At 45.6% G+C, this 16,651-nt stretch overlaps 8 protein-coding genes across 8 annotated transcripts; 3 read left to right on the forward strand and 5 right to left on the reverse strand.

Annotated features, from left to right (window-relative positions):
- Nucleotides 1-1,201: 1,201 nt before the first annotated feature.
- F5Y00DRAFT_247521 (deoxyribonuclease NucA/NucB-domain-containing protein) lies at nucleotides 1,202-2,498 on the reverse strand. Its single transcript, XM_048009284.1, has 3 exons — nucleotides 2,251-2,498; nucleotides 1,949-2,173; nucleotides 1,202-1,885 (listed from the first exon to the last, which is right to left on the reverse strand). Exons 1-3 carry the CDS (start codon nucleotides 2,414-2,416, stop codon nucleotides 1,449-1,451), a joined length of 828 nt encoding a protein of 275 aa, XP_047860875.1. The 5' UTR covers nucleotides 2,417-2,498; the 3' UTR covers nucleotides 1,202-1,448.
- Nucleotides 2,499-3,661: 1,163 nt separating this feature from the next.
- On the forward strand, nucleotides 3,662-4,765 carry F5Y00DRAFT_184454 (uncharacterized protein). The gene has a single exon (XM_048005063.1). The coding sequence runs from the start codon at nucleotides 4,113-4,115 to the stop codon at nucleotides 4,695-4,697; it is 585 nt and encodes a 194-aa protein (XP_047860876.1). The 5' UTR covers nucleotides 3,662-4,112; the 3' UTR covers nucleotides 4,698-4,765.
- F5Y00DRAFT_273429 (uncharacterized protein) lies at nucleotides 4,766-6,893 on the reverse strand (the record flags this gene model as incomplete). The annotated part of the gene is made up of 3 exons (XM_048013176.1): nucleotides 4,766-5,473; nucleotides 5,540-5,595; nucleotides 5,627-6,893. The coding sequence occupies 3 exons, from the start codon at nucleotides 6,891-6,893 to the stop codon at nucleotides 4,847-4,849; spliced, it is 1,950 nt and encodes a 649-aa protein (XP_047860877.1). The 3' UTR covers nucleotides 4,766-4,846.
- A 469-nt stretch (nucleotides 6,894-7,362) lies between these two features.
- On the forward strand, nucleotides 7,363-8,381 carry F5Y00DRAFT_184483 (uncharacterized protein). The gene is made up of 2 exons (XM_048005064.1): nucleotides 7,363-7,394; nucleotides 7,483-8,381. The coding sequence occupies exon 2, from the start codon at nucleotides 7,647-7,649 to the stop codon at nucleotides 8,061-8,063; it is 417 nt and encodes a 138-aa protein (XP_047860878.1). The 5' UTR covers nucleotides 7,363-7,394; nucleotides 7,483-7,646; the 3' UTR covers nucleotides 8,064-8,381.
- A 317-nt stretch (nucleotides 8,382-8,698) lies between these two features.
- F5Y00DRAFT_255631 (putative AAA family ATPase) lies at nucleotides 8,699-11,231 on the reverse strand (the record flags this gene model as incomplete). The annotated part of the gene is made up of 8 exons (XM_048010308.1): nucleotides 8,699-9,270; nucleotides 9,337-9,402; nucleotides 9,468-9,623; nucleotides 9,685-9,768; nucleotides 9,823-9,904; nucleotides 9,979-10,143; nucleotides 10,200-11,144; nucleotides 11,196-11,231. The coding sequence occupies 8 exons, from the start codon at nucleotides 11,229-11,231 to the stop codon at nucleotides 8,699-8,701; spliced, it is 2,106 nt and encodes a 701-aa protein (XP_047860879.1).
- A 755-nt stretch (nucleotides 11,232-11,986) lies between these two features.
- F5Y00DRAFT_273435 (uncharacterized protein) lies at nucleotides 11,987-13,375 on the reverse strand (the record flags this gene model as incomplete). Its single annotated transcript, XM_048013177.1, has 6 exons — nucleotides 11,987-12,060; nucleotides 12,111-12,281; nucleotides 12,340-12,615; nucleotides 12,668-12,682; nucleotides 12,759-13,252; nucleotides 13,323-13,375. 6 exons carry the CDS (start codon nucleotides 13,373-13,375, stop codon nucleotides 11,987-11,989), a joined length of 1,083 nt encoding a protein of 360 aa, XP_047860880.1.
- A 453-nt stretch (nucleotides 13,376-13,828) lies between these two features.
- Nucleotides 13,829-14,608, forward strand: F5Y00DRAFT_255632 (uncharacterized protein; the record flags this gene model as incomplete). The annotated part of the gene is made up of 1 exon (XM_048010309.1): nucleotides 13,829-14,608. The coding sequence occupies one exon, from the start codon at nucleotides 13,829-13,831 to the stop codon at nucleotides 14,606-14,608; it is 780 nt and encodes a 259-aa protein (XP_047860881.1).
- Nucleotides 14,609-14,922: 314 nt separating this feature from the next.
- Nucleotides 14,923-16,441, reverse strand: F5Y00DRAFT_273437 (MFS general substrate transporter; the record flags this gene model as incomplete). Its single annotated transcript, XM_048013178.1, has 3 exons — nucleotides 14,923-15,515; nucleotides 15,596-16,232; nucleotides 16,296-16,441. The coding sequence occupies 3 exons, from the start codon at nucleotides 16,439-16,441 to the stop codon at nucleotides 15,015-15,017; spliced, it is 1,284 nt and encodes a 427-aa protein (XP_047860882.1). The 3' UTR covers nucleotides 14,923-15,014.
- Nucleotides 16,442-16,651: the final 210 nt, after the last annotated feature.

Genomic DNA, 16,651 nt, shown 5'->3' on the forward strand with positions numbered 1-16,651 from the left:
TCGTACATTATGAGTTTATTTCCTTAGTAGGAATACGATTCTTAAGGATCAATAGTTCTTATCGAAACTCTGGGCCAGTGTTAATATAATCTTACCCCGGACCAAAATATGTCGCAAGTATTTAAAGGAATATATTAAAACAGGTAGCTAGGTCATAAAAAGCCAGCAAGTTACCAGGTAGTTAAGTACCGAGTACCATAATAGCCATTTAAGCTAGATGTAATGTAATAAAGACTTAGGTTTTTTTATGATCCCCCCCGTAAATTTCGAATAGGTTTAAACGTTTTAAATTTCACTCAATTGCCGTTTCATTGCTAATAACCCTCTAGATTTTCTCACGCGGGTGTTCCCGATCCGATCCCGGGGTACTTAATCGGCACATGGCCTAGCGTCTCCGGGCCGGCGCTTACGGATCTTACATAACTTCGGCCGGTTCAAGTCTAGCTAGCGGCTATTATATTTAGTACATGTACCGTACGGATGGTCAAGTAATTTGCGACAAGTTTTTAGTCAGACCGGGTTTATTCAAATTTATTATATTCCCTTTCGAAATTTTTATTCGTTCCGTCTTCCATTCATGTCCATCAGTAATCAGCAAAAGATTTCGTCTAAGTGTTACGGGATCGCTTTGCATTTCTTGTTTATGCTTAGCTATTGTTATCGTATCATATCGTAGAATACATAGCGCGGCGCAATCCTCACGTTATTTACCCCTGAATCCTTTTTATGCGTTGTAGCTGTGCCCCACAATGCCTCGGCGTTCATCATAGCTTGCTTTCTCCTTTGACTTACGAACCCTCTAGGCGGATGAATGAAGACTATAGATACAATCGAACCAGAGCTGAATAAGCATGTCTTATATTAGTTACTATGTTAGGAAGGTAGAACAACTCACACCAGTCCTCTGGTAGGGTACCTAATCTAGTCGTCACACCACATCTGAGTAATATCGTTAATCTATAACTTCTTCCACTTTAGAGCTGAAGGATTATATATATCAAAATTCATTAACTCGTAATAATCTAAATTAGGTATAATCATAACAGAATCAGCAAGTTGGCGTTGTGTAAACTCATCGCGATCTTTTTATTTGCCGTCCAGTTTCCGTTCGTAAATATACACTAAATAGGGGAACTACTCGGTACCAAACTCAAACATGTATCTGATAGAGTGAATCAGAAGTTCCAAACATAAGAATTGTCTTAGATTTAGATCTTATTGCCCCCGATAGCCCGGCCAACTAGAGGTCTAGTATAATGTCTATAGGTCATCTAAAAGTTCCAAACACCTCCCAATACAATATACATCATCTAAGTTATATACAGAAAGTATGTATGATATATGTCCCGACCCAGCCGGTAAGTAAATGCGAGATATACAAGAAATTTCCACCCCTTTTCCAAACCCGGACTCTACGCGAGTCTAACCCCTATATATGAAATCTTGCATTAGATCCTGGCAAGAATCTCATCTTCTTCCATGTCCAGGTTGTCGGACATGTAGTCATACTGCTCAATCCCGGCGAACTCGTTAAAAATATGGCCCGCGTGATGCTCCTCGGCTAGCGTAGCATTGCGCTCCACAATGTGGTATACGAGATCACCGGGCAACAGGTCTTCAGACGACAAAATAGTATCACCGCTGCGACGGAGCTTGTACTCTGCCACATTTTGTGGCTTTTCGGGCTCCTCGCGCTTGAGAGGACCAGTCTTAGTCCACTGGTTGCCGTCGCTCTTGCAGTCGGGCGTCTTCTTGCAGGGACCAATGGTCTTGGCCTTGGCGCCCGTGAAGGCGACAGTGAAACTGCAGTTCTTCTTGCCTTTGCATCCAGTGGCCTTGTATTTTCCTCGGGAGCGGTAGAACTGGCTAAGAGCTGAGCCTTGGCCTGAAGAGAAAAGGATAATTAGCCTGCTGAATTTGTTAAGTGATTACCTAGAGTCTAGCTTACGGCTGTTTTCCCTTTCTGGAACGCAGCGGTTGATCTGGCCACCCCTATCTGCGTTTCTGGTCGAGGCAAAGGGGTACTCGTCGCAGTTGAACCCCGTCTTCCCAAGCTTCTTCTGGCTGCAGCGGTTATTGCTACCACAACCTGCTGTTCGTCTGCGTTTACCCTCGATACTCGCGCTAGGCTTGTCCCAGGTGAGTTGCCTAGGCTTGTGCTTGCAGTTGGTGGCTATTTACATAAATAATTAGGATATATACGTTCGAGGCAGAAGAGAGAAGGATAGACGTCATATAGTTGAGACATACCATAGCACATGTTGTGACAGACCTCTGGCATTTGGTCACAGTTGAAGCTTAAAACCTTCTTCTTAACCGCCCGGTCAACCAGCTCTGCACCAGTAGGAGGCTCCTGGTCTAGGGCGAGGACCATGGGACTTGCCGCAACCAGTGCGAGGATCCAAGATGCCTTCATGATGATATATTTACAAGTTGAAACAAGTAAGAACGAAATGAAGAGGAATAGAAATATTGAATGAATGAATGACTGAATCGAATCTGTTTGATTCTCTAACTATAATCTACGGCTACATTGGGAATACATGGCACTTTATATGCTCAAGACCTCCGACCCTTTCAGTGTTGGACTTCATAATAAGATACTAGTGTGCCTTCTGAGGTATTTTGATGACGGCGTAGAGCTGACGTCCATTGAGATAGTCTGTTTCAGGAAGGAAGGCGTAGTTAAGTCCATGGCGCGCTTTTCGAATGTATCTAGATCTCAGTGGTAAGCACATCCATCAAGTTATTTGATATTGTATCTTATGTTGGTGCGAAGCACTCCATTAAGCGGCAAGGCTTTGAAATAATCGTTACAAATACAGCAATATGAGGAAACTTTTACCATATCAGGTAGTTCGTGAAGCTGTCTGATGCTTGGTAGCTTGGCCGTTTCATTAATCTTACCAACGTATGATTAAAGATAGATACTTTAGTTGTCGATAGAGGCTTAGGTCTTGGATGGTATGGATCCTGCTAGGTACTATAAGATCAAACGCATATTTTGAAGCCAGATTAACCCGTAGTAATCATATCGATTCGAAGTTCTTTTAAACCATATGACATCAGCTATATAGTCTATGATTAACGGTGGCCTTATGTTTATGTACTTTATAAATTAATAACAAAAATGTTAACATACGTTGAATCTCGGGAAATACGGCCTTCAGAGTATCTCTTAGATGGAATTATGTTAGGTAGTTTGGACTTTTTCAATTAATACCGCTTGGCGTGCGTATTTTGCAATGGAGGGTAGCAGCCATCGCCAAGACGTTCAGGGGAATGCACTACGCACTGCTATATATAGCCAGGTACACTATAGCTTAAATAAGAAGGTCGATCAGCCCTACAAACCACACTAGCCAGCCAGTCAACTCCTCAGCCGGCATATAAATAAAACTTAAGCGGCCTAAGCTATATGCGAAAGGTGATTGGGTAGAATTTGACTAAAAAGTACCTAACCTTCTAACCTAAACTAAATGAATCCGGCTCCTAAGGATGTCTTGCAGGTGAAATTACAGCCATGGCAATCCTTTGTTTGACGCCATAAATAAAAGCTGTTGGTAGCACATAAAGTGGTCGATGTACCCCCCCTATAAGTACTCGTGCTGGCTACGTAAACTCGCCTGTCGCACCCTAAAGGGTGCTGCGCTTTAATTAAGCATTAGCCCTTGTAATTGGGGATAGCGTACAAGGATTAAGGCGAATAAGAGGCTATTCCCACCTTCTTTAAATCCTAAAAAGGAAACAATATTTTCATAATATTACAAAATATTATGAAAGTTTGAAAATACTTTTAGGATATATGGGAAGCCCTCCCATTCGGAAGTACTTCGGATCAATCCTGAGTTACAGGGCCAATCCTTAATTAAAGCGCAGCACCCTTTAGGGTGCGACAGGCGAGTTTACGTAGCCAGCACGAGTACCAATTTTTAGGTACCTCCTAACCTATGCCCATGCCCGTGCCCGTGCTTAAGTAAACCAGCCATAAAAGCTTCCCTTCTCTTCAGCAATCGCGAGTCCTGCGCGGGATCCTAATACCTACCTCAAAACACCTGAAACCAAGACTTTCAATTCTCAATTACAAAATCAATTACACTCATCATTCTAACATGGCGTCTACATCTCTAGACCTGACCCTTCCAGAAGCCGCGCCCGAACTCACCACATACGGGAAATACCACTGGGGCGACGCTGTTTTCTACCTTTATAATCTCGTCCCCGGTGTCAACTTAACTGAAGTCGCCGCCGGCCTGCAAGAAGAGTGGTTCGAGGAGGAAAACGAAACACCCATAATCAAAATCGCCCAACCCGAGGCTGATTTCGCAGGCAAGACGCTCAGCGATGTGGTCGCTGCTCACGTCGCCACGGATAAGGGAATCAAGCCCCATAAGGGGAAAGGTCGCGGCTCAAAAGGAGATATCTCCGTCTATCCGACGGCTTTTGTCGTAGTGACAAAGAAAGATTGGAAGGAAGACGGCGGATTACTATGGGTCTACGTGATGGATGGCAAGAAAGGCAAGGGGGGAAAGTTGGATAAGTATTTCTTCAAATTCGAAGATGCGTATCTGCTGCTTTCGGGGGTGTCTTTTGCGGACTACACACTAAATGATGCGAAGGAAAGATTTGATATTGAGGCACAGCACGACGACGATGATGACGAAGAAGAGACGACCGACGAAGAGGACGATGACTGAGGAGGCAGTAGAGGTTGATCTTGAAGGTGGATAGACGCGCATGTGTCAAAGCGCTCTAAAATGAGGCTAAAAGGCAAATTTATCAGGTCGTCGTCTACATACATAATTCTATAAATACGATTACAATTACCCTGACTTAAGACGGAAGGTTAAGGGGGCCGAGGAGGTCTAGCGACAGAGAATCCCCTTTCCGTCGTGTTCGATTCTCTGGATGTCCCTGCCCACAACCCTGATAGAGAAAAGGGGCGCATTGAGTGTCTCGAATCCGTAGCTCTAGGAGCTTCGATCGTAGTACCTCCTGCCGGTACCGGTCTTGGCGTTCCGTAATATAGATCCGATTCACGGAAGGAATAATCACCCCACCTCGGATGCAAAGACTTCGTATCAGTATTGGTAGGTGCCTCCGTGGATAACGTGCCGGTTCCCGAAGAACTTGAGGAACTGGCTTCATATGATGTCCTTAAGCGGCCCGTGGAATTGAGATTCGCATATTGATCATCTGAGTGTGTATTCTGTGACAGGTTGTGCTCTTGAAAGAGATTGATGGAATGCTGGGGAGAAAAGCGACTGTGCCGCGGGGGCCGGTAGTAGCCCCGACCCGAACCTGAATTAGAGTCATGATGAGAGCGACTACCGCCATCCGAATAATGCATAGATTCATGATATACTGTGCTATCTCGGTAAGTATCATTGTCTGAAGAAAGAGAAAGTCCAGGGCGATCTGGTAAGCTAGTTCTTAGAACCTCCCGTCGACGAAGTTGGCGAAGGCCATAAACCTAGGTAATATCTCTTGTTAGTTCTCGTGTTGAGTATGTTATTTTATTAGCATCTAGTTAACGTACCAAAGGGGCCGAATCGCTCGGCTGTTGGCAACATAACTGCCCAAACTGTATCACGGCTGGGATAAAAAAATCCAAAGAAGAGTATACACGCATGTGTGAGTAGGATCAAGTACCCGATGGCACTCCTTGCATTATCCGATGCGACCCCGGGCACAAAGGCTACCATACATAAAAGCACTACAAGTCGGGCGACCGCGGACACCATCTCAATCGAGAGTAAGCTGTACGCCTGGAACTGAATGGCGCATACTAGTAAGACAAGTTCGCATGCTCCAAGGACTGCCAACTGTGCTCGTCCCGATATCTGAAGCCCACCAATAGTGACACCACGGATAAATACCAATACGAAAAGAATAATGACGAATGATTTGTGTTGTTGAGTCAATACATCCGACGAAGATATCTGGTGATATTGCTTACGTCCGTTGAATATCAGAATACCTAGACTTCGCGTCGGGATCTGCAAGAACAGCCAGGCAAATGCGCTAAAGATACTCAGTATGAAAACAGAAGCGAGAAATATATTCCAAAACGGGAGATGTGACGCATTGTCAAGTTGGTAGCACGATAGTGCTATTAAAGGTAACATGAAGTAGGATAGAACAACGTGTAAGGTACGCTTGAAAGCGCGACGCAGACCAGTGTCTGAACCAACAGGTCGGTTTAAGAGCCAGAAAATTTCTATGCATATGGCGGATAGAGCCGCGATGGCTACAATGAGTATGACCATATTCAACCACGTGCCCATCGTCGTAGGAGCGCCGACAATTTGAGTCATCAACTCAAGGCCGAACGTACCACCGTATGTACCGTTTACCTCGTAGATGCCATCATTGATACTGGTATAAGTAAACTCGTGAGGAATTAAACCATCTGCAAAGAGCGACGTCCACCCCAGGCGACCAACTGCTGGTTGGTAAAAGCCGGGGTAAAAGAGACTTAAGCTTCCCGTGAGAAAGATGAACTGGAGGTACTGCAAGCAATCGGCAAACCCTGGAAGAACAGCTTGTAGTGAACTTTCTGCCTGCTGGGAGCTGTCACAGACATATAGAGCGATGCCGACAAATAGGACGAAAAAGAGAATACTTATTGGTACATATCGTAGCGCCTCTCGCAAAGCAGAACTAATCTCAGGGGTAATGTTGGCCTGTAAACAGCCCTTCTCATTCGTATCAGGGCCAATTAAGTGAACGGTAGTGTGAAAGGTAGAAAGGGGATGGAATGCTATTGTATCAATAGCCACGTCAAATCTCAAGCTGTATTGATTGCTGGTTGATGACAGTTGCCGACAAATTGTGTTGGTCTTGGAATGGTAAGAACTCATGTGGCCAAGCATATGAAAATTGACGTTCATAGACGTTATCCCTGTAGCCCATCCATCACATTCGCTGTCCCTCGTCCAGCGACCAACGCTTAGAGAAAGCCGGTCATGAGTGCCATTGGTGTGCATTAAGCTGGCGGATAGACTCTCCGAGACGAGTCTACTCTCGTCGGGAGTGTAACCATCGCAATGTTGCCATTGCACGTAAGCCGCCGAGATACAAGATGCATGTAGAAGCTGAATTAAGACGGGGCGCTTCATCGTGGTGTTAAATACCTAAAGCTTGCCATCTCAAGCATCTGAAGAAGAAAAAAAAAACCGGAGAGGTATTAGGTATTGTATATTTATTAAAAATTTCCGAGGCTTCGGCGCTTTTGTTGTTTTGAACGTTATGCACTAGGCCAGGATATTCCCAGCTAAAGAGACCCTTTGAATATAAGAGGTATCGTAAATACGAGATAGTTATACGGTAAAACGACGAGTTTAATACGGGTCCAGTGGACTGAAAACGCGTGTTACCGTTTATGTAAGCAGGTAAGAGACGGAGAATGGAAAGGTTGACCCGCTCTCGCTTGTCTCGCTCCGATCCAAGATACCTATATCCAACTAACCCTATTACGAGACCTGCATCAAATTACACACGACACGATTTACGATTTAGTTGGGCAAAGCAGTTAGGTCGAAATGTTAACGTAAAAACAACTATTTTAATTTTAATTTTACCTAACATTAGGAGGCCACCACTACTTGACAGACGGGTTTATCGTCGTTCAAGTCTCCCTTGAAATGGCTGCGTTTTCGCCCATCTCTTCGTACATTCTTGGCACGACATGCTTTGCCCGTGGGCTTATGGCCATATTCTCGCCGGAGGCGGAGTACAAAAGTGTCGGCTTGCCATTTGACATTCACGACGAGGGCCCTTCCCCGACGGACCAGTACGATGATTCTGGCATCAGCTTCACGTCGCCGCTCATGTATTTCAAGGGTATTCGCGAGATGAGCTATGGCCTGACCCTGGTAGCTTTGGAGTGGCAGGGAAATGCAGCTGCGGTCACTACGTTCGCAGCCGTTCTATCTCTGGTGAGATTTGGGGATGGATTGGTCGTCTGGCTAAATGGGGGCGAGAAGCTGAAATTTAAGGCTTTGGGCCATTGGATCACAGGCGTCAGCTTCCTCGGATGGGTAATTCGGAGGTGGAGGTAATGAGCATTCAAGTTATTCCGCACAATCGCTCCCAAGGATTACATGGTACATTGAATTAGTGGTCGGTTGTTCTCTATCGTGGATCATCTTCCCCGCAGTTATCCCTGGAGCATATCATAGCCATCTCATCCACTTGCTGCGCCATCGGTTATCATATCAAAAATGTCAAAGAATTAATCCATCTAAATCTCCCACGGCAACGTTTGAGATAGATTTGACAGGGGTAATAAGAACCAACATACACGCCCCGGGACGCCTACTAGCGAAGAACTACAACTACCAAATAATATTTATGCAGCTGAGCGGCAGCATAAGATCTACCATCATGGGGATCATAACATTCACAATTTTGGAGGCAGAATTAAATCATAGAAAGATAACTCAGTCTTACGCGACTATCGTGGGGCATTTTGGGCGTGCTTTAACGCGGCATTTCCGCCGTATCACGACGTAACCGCCTGATAACTAAAATAAAGAGAAATTTCCGCCTCAGGCCCTCATATGAAGCCGTAACATTCAGAATCAGTATATAAGTCATCAGACGCCCCGGTGTTCCAAGTCCTTATAAAACGACTGACAAACACATAGACTAACACCTTACTTTCAACTACCATCATATAACAAATTAGGCTCATTCATACGCAATGAATTGTCTCGACTCTAGGCTTGTAGCCAACCCGCGACACACCTAATGCGGTATGAATGTGCTCAATAGTCAAAGGACCCCTTTCATGGCTTGCTAGTAGTTGAGCAGTCTTGATAACATTCTTAATCTCGCGCCCATTGATGGGGATAGACTGCAACTCGAGGAAGTCATGCGGAAGTAACGTCGACTTCTGATGAGAATTCTGGATAAATCGCTCCCAAATCTGTCGGCGCGCCGGTACATCGAGAACGGGGTAGTGGATAGTCAGGTGGATTCTGCTTTGGAATGCCGGGTCCATGGCTTCGACTCTGTTGGTGGTCATAAATAGCATGCCGCGATAATACTCGAGCAAACGCAAGAAGATAGCAACGATGCTGTTTCGACCAAGACTATCGTTACTGCGCTCCGCAAGGATAACGTCGCACTCGTCGAGGAGTAGAACCGCATCCCACTTGGCAGCTGTTTCGAGAATCATCTTGAGGTTTTCTTCTACCGTATCAGGTTCGGCCCCGAGCTCACCAGCACCCAGTTGGTAGAGGGGGCGTCTTAGTTTTTCCGACACTGCATAGTTGTTAAGAGGGCATGTCAGAAACTATAAGTTCAAGGTGACTTTTCCATGTTACTTACCAGCTTCCGCCGTGAGGGTTTTGCCAACGCCTGGAGGCCCCTCGAGAAGCATACTGATGCCCTGCCCTATACGTCATCCATATTTATCAGCTTCAATTACATGAACGAGTTAATGTCAAGGGCCGCAATACCTTTCCCTTCGATCACGTCATCGAATCTATCTTTATTCTCGACATGACTCTCAACAAATGTCATGATCAAGTTCTTGTACCCACCAGCCAACACGAGACTGTCAAACGCGTCATCGCGCCATTGGATATCTTGAATATTGTCGATATGGAATATGACTATAAGATGTGGTAAGTAACAGAGGCAGCCATGTTCAGCTCTTTCATTGAAAATACTCACCCCACTTCTTGATCTTAAAGCAGTATCCTCGTACATAACCAGTGCATAAGTGCAGCAGGTCGTCGGTTAATTCTTGCGTTCGCGCTGTGATACTCTAGTTTAGCTACCTTCCTAGTCTACTTTTACACCATCGCTTACAATGTTTGATGACCCGTCTCGGTCCAGCCCTATGAATTATAGGAAGAGGCGGCGGATGTTGCGGAGGAGGAATTGTTGGTCCCTAGGTATCTATTATTAACTTCAATCCTCTTCTGGTTATTTTATAATATGGATTCTAGGTATTATGGCACTTACATTTGGCCTTCCCGGGGGGGCGGGATAAGGAGGGCTAGGCTTGTGCGCTTGGTCCGATACCATCATTCCTGGTTTCAGGAGACTAGAGTCCAAGGGTATCAAATCGATCCAGCCGTCGGTAAAGGTTGCATATGAGGAGGGGTCGACCACAATTCTTCCGTCAACCTGTGCATACTTATTAGATTCCCTCTTTTCGGGCACCGTTTTATATAAACACCTACATTGCGCTTCTGCTTTCCATCTACAACTACACCTTTGTACGCACCGTAGTAATACGGCTTGAGGTGAATGTCCCTAAACTTCTCGCCTCGCTTTCTGAGAGTTTCCTTTACCTCGCCCAATCTCGGATGGGAAGAAGCAGGGAAAACATCAAGGTCGCTGACTTTCATCGTGCCTGGAAAGTTAAAAATGAGGAGGCTCTTCGACATATAACCAGAAGTATCCCCATCATAATCAATCTCATTGACAGTCACCTGGAATAATTGACCGCCGGAACCTGTGATGTATTGAGCTCTTTGAAGCTTGTAAATACGATCATACCCATCTTCAAAAGCGTAGACATCAATGCCAGGTTTGAAAATCGTCCACAGATAGTCGAAAGTGATGACTCCGTTCTGATTCAAATCGTTGCTTTGCGAAATAGTCTCTCTTAATTCCGACCTAAGAACCTTCCGCAGTAGGCGCGCATGACTCTTGCTGACGGGGTCTTGTATCTCGCTGACGATCTTCTCGAGACGGTTCCATTCGTAAAAGAAATAGTGGAACGGGGCTCTAAACACCAACTTCTTGAGCGTCGTAGTTATTCCCGAGTACTCCTCGAATAAGCCACCCAGCATCGACTTCAGGTAAGAACTCTGGATGACAATAGAATGGAGCACCATTGGTTTTCCGTCGTTGTGATTTCTTTGCATGCGAATTAGGAGTGCGTGGCGTCTGCTTTCATTCTCTTCTTCCGCCGACGGACCTATATCTTTTGGCAGCTCCTCTACCCAATTCATGCAGCAAGCACATTTGGATTCGCCCTCGTACAGCGTTTTGACATTACAGAGCTGCCCAGGGCCGTCACTGCTTAGAGTATCGTCTTCGGTGGCAGAGGCATCTGAGCCAAGCTCCGACCAGTCCGCGATGCTTGTTTCCAACATGTTGTGAAGCTGCTGTCCCGGAGACTAAGAATGAATTAATTTATGACTTAACGAGATCCCAAGCATAGAACTTACATCCTCAGCACCGCTTTCTATGTCAGATTCGGCCATTGAGTTTAGTCCCCTGGTTGTACATAGACCTTAGAATACGGAAGAGAGAAGAATTCGCGGAGCAAGGCCCTCGCCATCAGAGCTTAGTTTTGTATCACTTGTATCAAGTATAGGGTTATAAGTGGTGTAACCTTCCAACACAAGAGCCTCAGGCTCGATAGGCTACGGTCCCGGAATCAAGGAATCCGCATTTTGCTTGATGCATGTAATCAAATAGTGTGACCACATGGGCTCTGCTTATTGGCCCTATGCTCATGCAATAGTAGTTGCCTCACTGCAACGACAATCCTACAGACTCATAGACAACTCGATCAGCAGACTCTTCTAAAGCAGGCTTGTGTTATTGATGGCGTTTCTATATGGTGTATTAATATGTGCAACTCGAAATGAACCACCTATAGATATGCTACGTAGCAGGTTGACAGCAGTTGTACTTATTTATGTGATACAGTCGTACTCCTCTTCCACTTGACGGCAGTATTTTAAATTGCACAGTGGGTAACAATACATCCGCCTGCTTTGCGGGATCAGGCTGGGAAAGCAGAATTAGGTATTTCGGTGCTGCACGTATGTAACGTTGAACTGAACATCAAAGCATAGCGGCAGGAAGACCAAGTATCTATATCGTGTCTTGTTAAGGTGATCTATCATACCCTTGCCTCTGATCCAATGTAGTTAGTGTTCGTAATACTACTCGTTCGCTCCACTCGATCGTATTCATCTGAGATATTGGGGGCCAATAATCGCGGACCGATTTAAGGTCGCGGACCACCTTCCAGCTCGATGCCTACTTCTGTACAATGGTTCCTCTTTGGGCAACCCGCGGAATCTAAGCATAGGTAAGTCGCCGAATTCTACTTGAATAGGAATTTAGCTTACTTGGATGCGCCGGCTTCACTTCTTCCTGGTTGTATCCTACAGCAAATGCACAACAAAATCGGAAAAGAAAGCGACCAACAACGCCCAGCCACCCCCGCTCTTCCCGCAGCTCGCGCCCAACGTCGGTTCGTGTTAAACTACGATCATGGTCGTTATTATTATCCAGCCTGCCTAGTTAAGACGTTAGAACGTTATACGAAGGATTAGCGGGGTTCGACGGTTCACGAACTTGCTGCATCTTCGTCGAAAGCATGTCGAAACCCATAGGCCAGCCTTGCTAACGTATTTCCGATGACGTGCACCAACAAGCCAAGGGCAAGGACTAAAGGGACGAGCTGACTGGCCGAGTTTACGGTGTTAACACCCCGGATATCATTGTACCGAAGTGTTATTTCGGCACCAGAGACGGAAATAGCAAATGGGAGAAAGCTCCAACCCTGCAGGAAAATATGTTGAAGTGTGTTATGAGTGATTTCTTCGTCGGTAAGCCTTGCGACTCTTAGATCTACGGAAGGGTTATCAGTGACAGAAATCAAGGCAAGGGGTTGGTCCTTTACCGTCTCCTTCTCGGGCTACTTCGCGAAAGTATTAGGATACTAGATTAATATCTCTAGGCATATCTTTAATTGTAGTTTATATGCAACTTACACAAATATGTCATCAGGACTTGAATTGCAGTTGCTGATATGATCATGACAAACGCAATATCTGATATTGTCCAAAGGACCTTGTTAAAAGTTCTGAACCAACCTCGGAGGCTGACCTTGGTGAAGAAGAACCCAAATTCATCTTCGCAGCCGGACGCCGGTAAGACGTCCAGTCCCACCCACCAAAACCAGCTGAAATAGAAACAAAATGATCCCCATAAGAGCAGGGTGATGGCACTACGAGGATTTATGTGTTTCCTAGATATATCAAGGTTTATAATGTTCACCATGAGTTGTGGAACAAGGAGGAGGAAGAGGAGGTATGCCTCCGGAGCAAATAGAGTCCTCGACGCGCTCTCCTTGACGAGGACGATGAAATTAGCGAGGACGAAAGCGACAGTCGAGCCAGCGATGGCTTTGAAGGTGGGTTTCACTGACGGTCTCGCCAACACAATAGCGATGAATTGTAAGTAAAGACCAAGGCGTACGCCTAGCCTAGATGATGAGTTTAGTATATGTCAAGAATAAATATACAGAATAATATAAAGTCGGGCACTTGACTAACCCATAAAGGTCTGGCTTGCCTTGGATCGGACAGCCTGGATCGTTGTCCGCCATCATTCCAGCATATAATAAAAGATATGTTAGCTATTCTTTTCGGGGAGCAAACAATTAACCTGTCACAACTCCCTCTTTAAGTTGTGTGCCTATCACCTAGGGCCCCAACAGCATCATCACGTTCCCACGTGTAACTGAGGTAACGAGTACGGCGATAGATAGACCGGTCCAGAACTTCCCCAGTGATGTTATAGGAACGCGCTAAAGCTGCAAATATTTTCAGTTGTTTATATAGTTTCTGTCCACCCTCCTTTGGTTGCTGGGCGGCATGGTTCGTCAACACACCCTGCGACGTTGTTTCTCTGTGTTAATAGAATAACACAGCCTCTAGAATAACAATAGACTACAATATCCCAGGTTAGGATTGAATCGGAACTAACCAATGATCGAGTGAATATTAGCTGAGACGTCGCTAAGCTACCCCTAAAGATGGGATCTTCCGGAAATTGCGAAATGGACGGTGATGCTGACACCTATGGGATTGGGATCAGGCTCGGTCTCTATGCCCAATCGTTGACGACGCTACTTGTGACACTCTTTGTGCAGGAAGAGGAAGCTGTGAATAGAACCATCAACTTACTCCTGCAACTAGCCATATTCGCCGGTACGCTTCTCTCTACATATGCAGGTACTATTCACGCCTTCGAAGTTATCATCGTCTTCTGGATACTTGTAGGCGCGCTCTCGAGCTTGACTGGAAGTGGCATAACCGGTATCAGGTCCTTTTCGGGCACTTGCCGGCTTCTATTTTACGCCGCGCTGTCGGCGTATAGCTGCTGGTTCTTCTTCGTCGGCCAGGATACTATGCGAGAGACTCCATGCATACAGATCGTATTCTTCGGCAAGTCGACACTAGATGGCTGGTTTCAGACGTTCGGAAAAGTAATCTCGATCATCAGTCTTGTTATAGTAATCGGGTTGCTTACGTGGGCTGCCACGACTTATATTAAAAAAGGAGGTGGGGAAAAGTCGCGATATTGTTTCCATCGACCTCAAACTGAGATTACGCTTATGTTTCTCTCGATGGCCATGGTCGTATTGTCTATTACCTCGACTGAGTACATAATAAGAGCGAATAATCTCAGCGGTGTAGACGATATTTTCGACGTCGGACAGGTACTCGCGTTCCTTGTGGGACTTTTCCAGTTACTTAATGTTCTAATTCCCATCTTCTTCCAACGCCATCTATGGGCACCTCGATGCTGGCTTTTACTTGGACATCATCTTACTTGATTAGTACTAAATACCAAGTTATAACTTAAATAAGAGGCTACCCTCAAGCAAAGAACCCCGGAGTATATTTACCTATGTATCTTCGGAATAAGTCTCATGTGCACTTTTGTTATTATTTTGCTATCGACCTTCATACTTCATTACTTCTAGAACCTTGGAGATAAGTATATTTTCGTAAATGCTTCATCTGGCCACCATTGAGCCAAATAATAGGAATAACCTAGTCGTCGACGAGCAGAATGCCTCTTCTAAGATGGCAACGCACGCATACGGCTTATAAGAGACATGAAAGAGACTCAACAAAGCCAATAAACTTGCATACCTAGGTAGGTAGCTATACCTATCTATTACATTCTATAAGGCAACTGACTTAACAATGAAGCTAGTGGAGTCCTCTAGTAGGCTGTTATGAACCCTGCTTTGAACGTGCATACCACGAAGCCGCAACAAAGAAGGCACTTGACAGCATAATACAACCAGCCCATATTTGCATATACAAGTATCGCCCATCTGCAACGTCGATCAGCGCACCAGCAATTGGTGGTCCTGTTAGGCAAGCGAAGGAACCAACGGTCATGATCATGCCCGACCGGGTACCTACTTTACTTAAATCTTTTGTCAACGATGGTAGACCTGCCATAGAGATCGTCTGGACACCGCCATTAATAATACCGGATAGAACGGCAAATACATAGAGGGCACTCGGATCCCGCACGCCGATCCAGCCGAAATAGAGCACACTTGCACTGATAGCAAGCGGCACCAGCGTCCGAAACGGGCCAAGGTACGCATCGGAGATTAGCGCTGGTATTATTCGACCAGGTACACCGACTGCATTGGCGATGAAGAGCGTATTGAGCGAGGTTGTTGGCTCCATGTGTAGGATTGTCCTTCCGTAGTGATTTATCTAGCTAAATTGTCAGCTTGTGTTTACGATAAAGATACTTGAAAGCGCTACAGAAATGTAGAAATTAGAACGATACTCACGTAATTATATATTAGATATACGCTCCATAAGATGCAGAACGCGCCAGCGGTATAGAGCGAATAAGGCAACTCCTTAAATGCAGCCCACTCGATGACTGGCCCCCTTGGTCGCGGTGGCAGTCGCGTGCGGGCGAAGATTAACATTACGGATGCGTTGAACATGACTACAAATCCCATGATCCGCATAGTCCAAGGAAACCCTATCTTTTCTGGAAGTTGCTGCGCGATGATGGGAAATACTAGTCCGCCGGTAGCGCCGCCACTTGTGACAAGGGCAATCGCAAGTGCGCGCTTTCGAGCAAAATAAGTAGAAACACATGCGATAATAGGGCAGTACAGAATGCCGGCACCGAGTCCACCACAGACGCCTTGAGCTAGGAAGAGTTGCCAATACTCGGTGGCAATGGATGCCATGAATACAGCGAGCAACTGTAGAATAGAGCCGATCATGATCAACGAGCGGAAGTAACCTGCGTCAAAGAGTCGACCTGAGAACATGCCTATGCAAGCTAACAGGAAGACCTGCACGCTGCCCGTCCAAGAAACAGCTGATAGCGGCAGGTTTAGCTCTTCCGTGTAGTAGTCCTGAAAGATACCGTAGCTATTGAACCACCCAAACGTGTTGAATAAGGCAAGACTTAAGCAGGTCTATTAGGAACATTACCGCCACGATGGTGGAAAAGGTAAAAGAAATTCTTACTGTCCAACAAAGACTTGAATCCATCCGGCACCACCATCGGGCGGTGGTGCGATGTCGATGGGACCTACGACCGGAGCCGTCTCATTCTCACTAGGTGGTGAGGCTGTAACAGCTACAGCTACGGAGCCCTCCTTGTCCGAATTCATTGCTCCGCTCGACGTAGTAATTAATTAAACTAATACGTATGTTGGGATTACGGCGAAGGTAATTTAATAGTCGAAAAAGACTTGAAAAGATGTGTGGTTCTAGTTAAGATAGACTGGTACCTTAATTATGTTTTATAAAGTATAGTCGCTTTATCTGAGTTTATCTGGATAGGGGTTTGCCGACAAAGGGAAGGTGCCCGTTTCTATAGA

The sequence above is a fragment of the Daldinia vernicosa genome (genome assembly GCF_022497035.1).
Source record: "Daldinia vernicosa strain CBS 139.73 unplaced genomic scaffold F5Y00scaffold_64, whole genome shotgun sequence".
Classification (NCBI taxonomy): Eukaryota; Fungi; Ascomycota; class Sordariomycetes; order Xylariales; family Hypoxylaceae; genus Daldinia; species Daldinia vernicosa.

Bases quoted from the DNA above. Each gene is read 5' to 3' on its own strand.
- F5Y00DRAFT_247521 (XM_048009284.1), bottom strand. From the start codon at position 2,416: ATGAAGGCATCTTGGATCCTCGCACTGGTTGCGGCAAGTCCCATGGTC. The intron at 2,174-2,250 runs GTATGTCTCAAC...TTATGTAAATAG, and splicing joins CTGTCACAACATGTGCTATG to CCACCAACTGCAAGCACAAG. The intron at 1,886-1,948 runs GTAAGCTAGACT...TTTTCTCTTCAG, and splicing joins TCCAGAAAGGGAAAACAGCC to GCCAAGGCTCAGCTCTTAGC.
- F5Y00DRAFT_184483 (XM_048005064.1), top strand. From the start codon at position 7,647: ATGGCTGCGTTTTCGCCCATCTCTTCGTACATTCTTGGCACGACATGC.
- F5Y00DRAFT_184454 (XM_048005063.1), top strand. From the start codon at position 4,113: ATGGCGTCTACATCTCTAGACCTGACCCTTCCAGAAGCCGCGCCCGAA.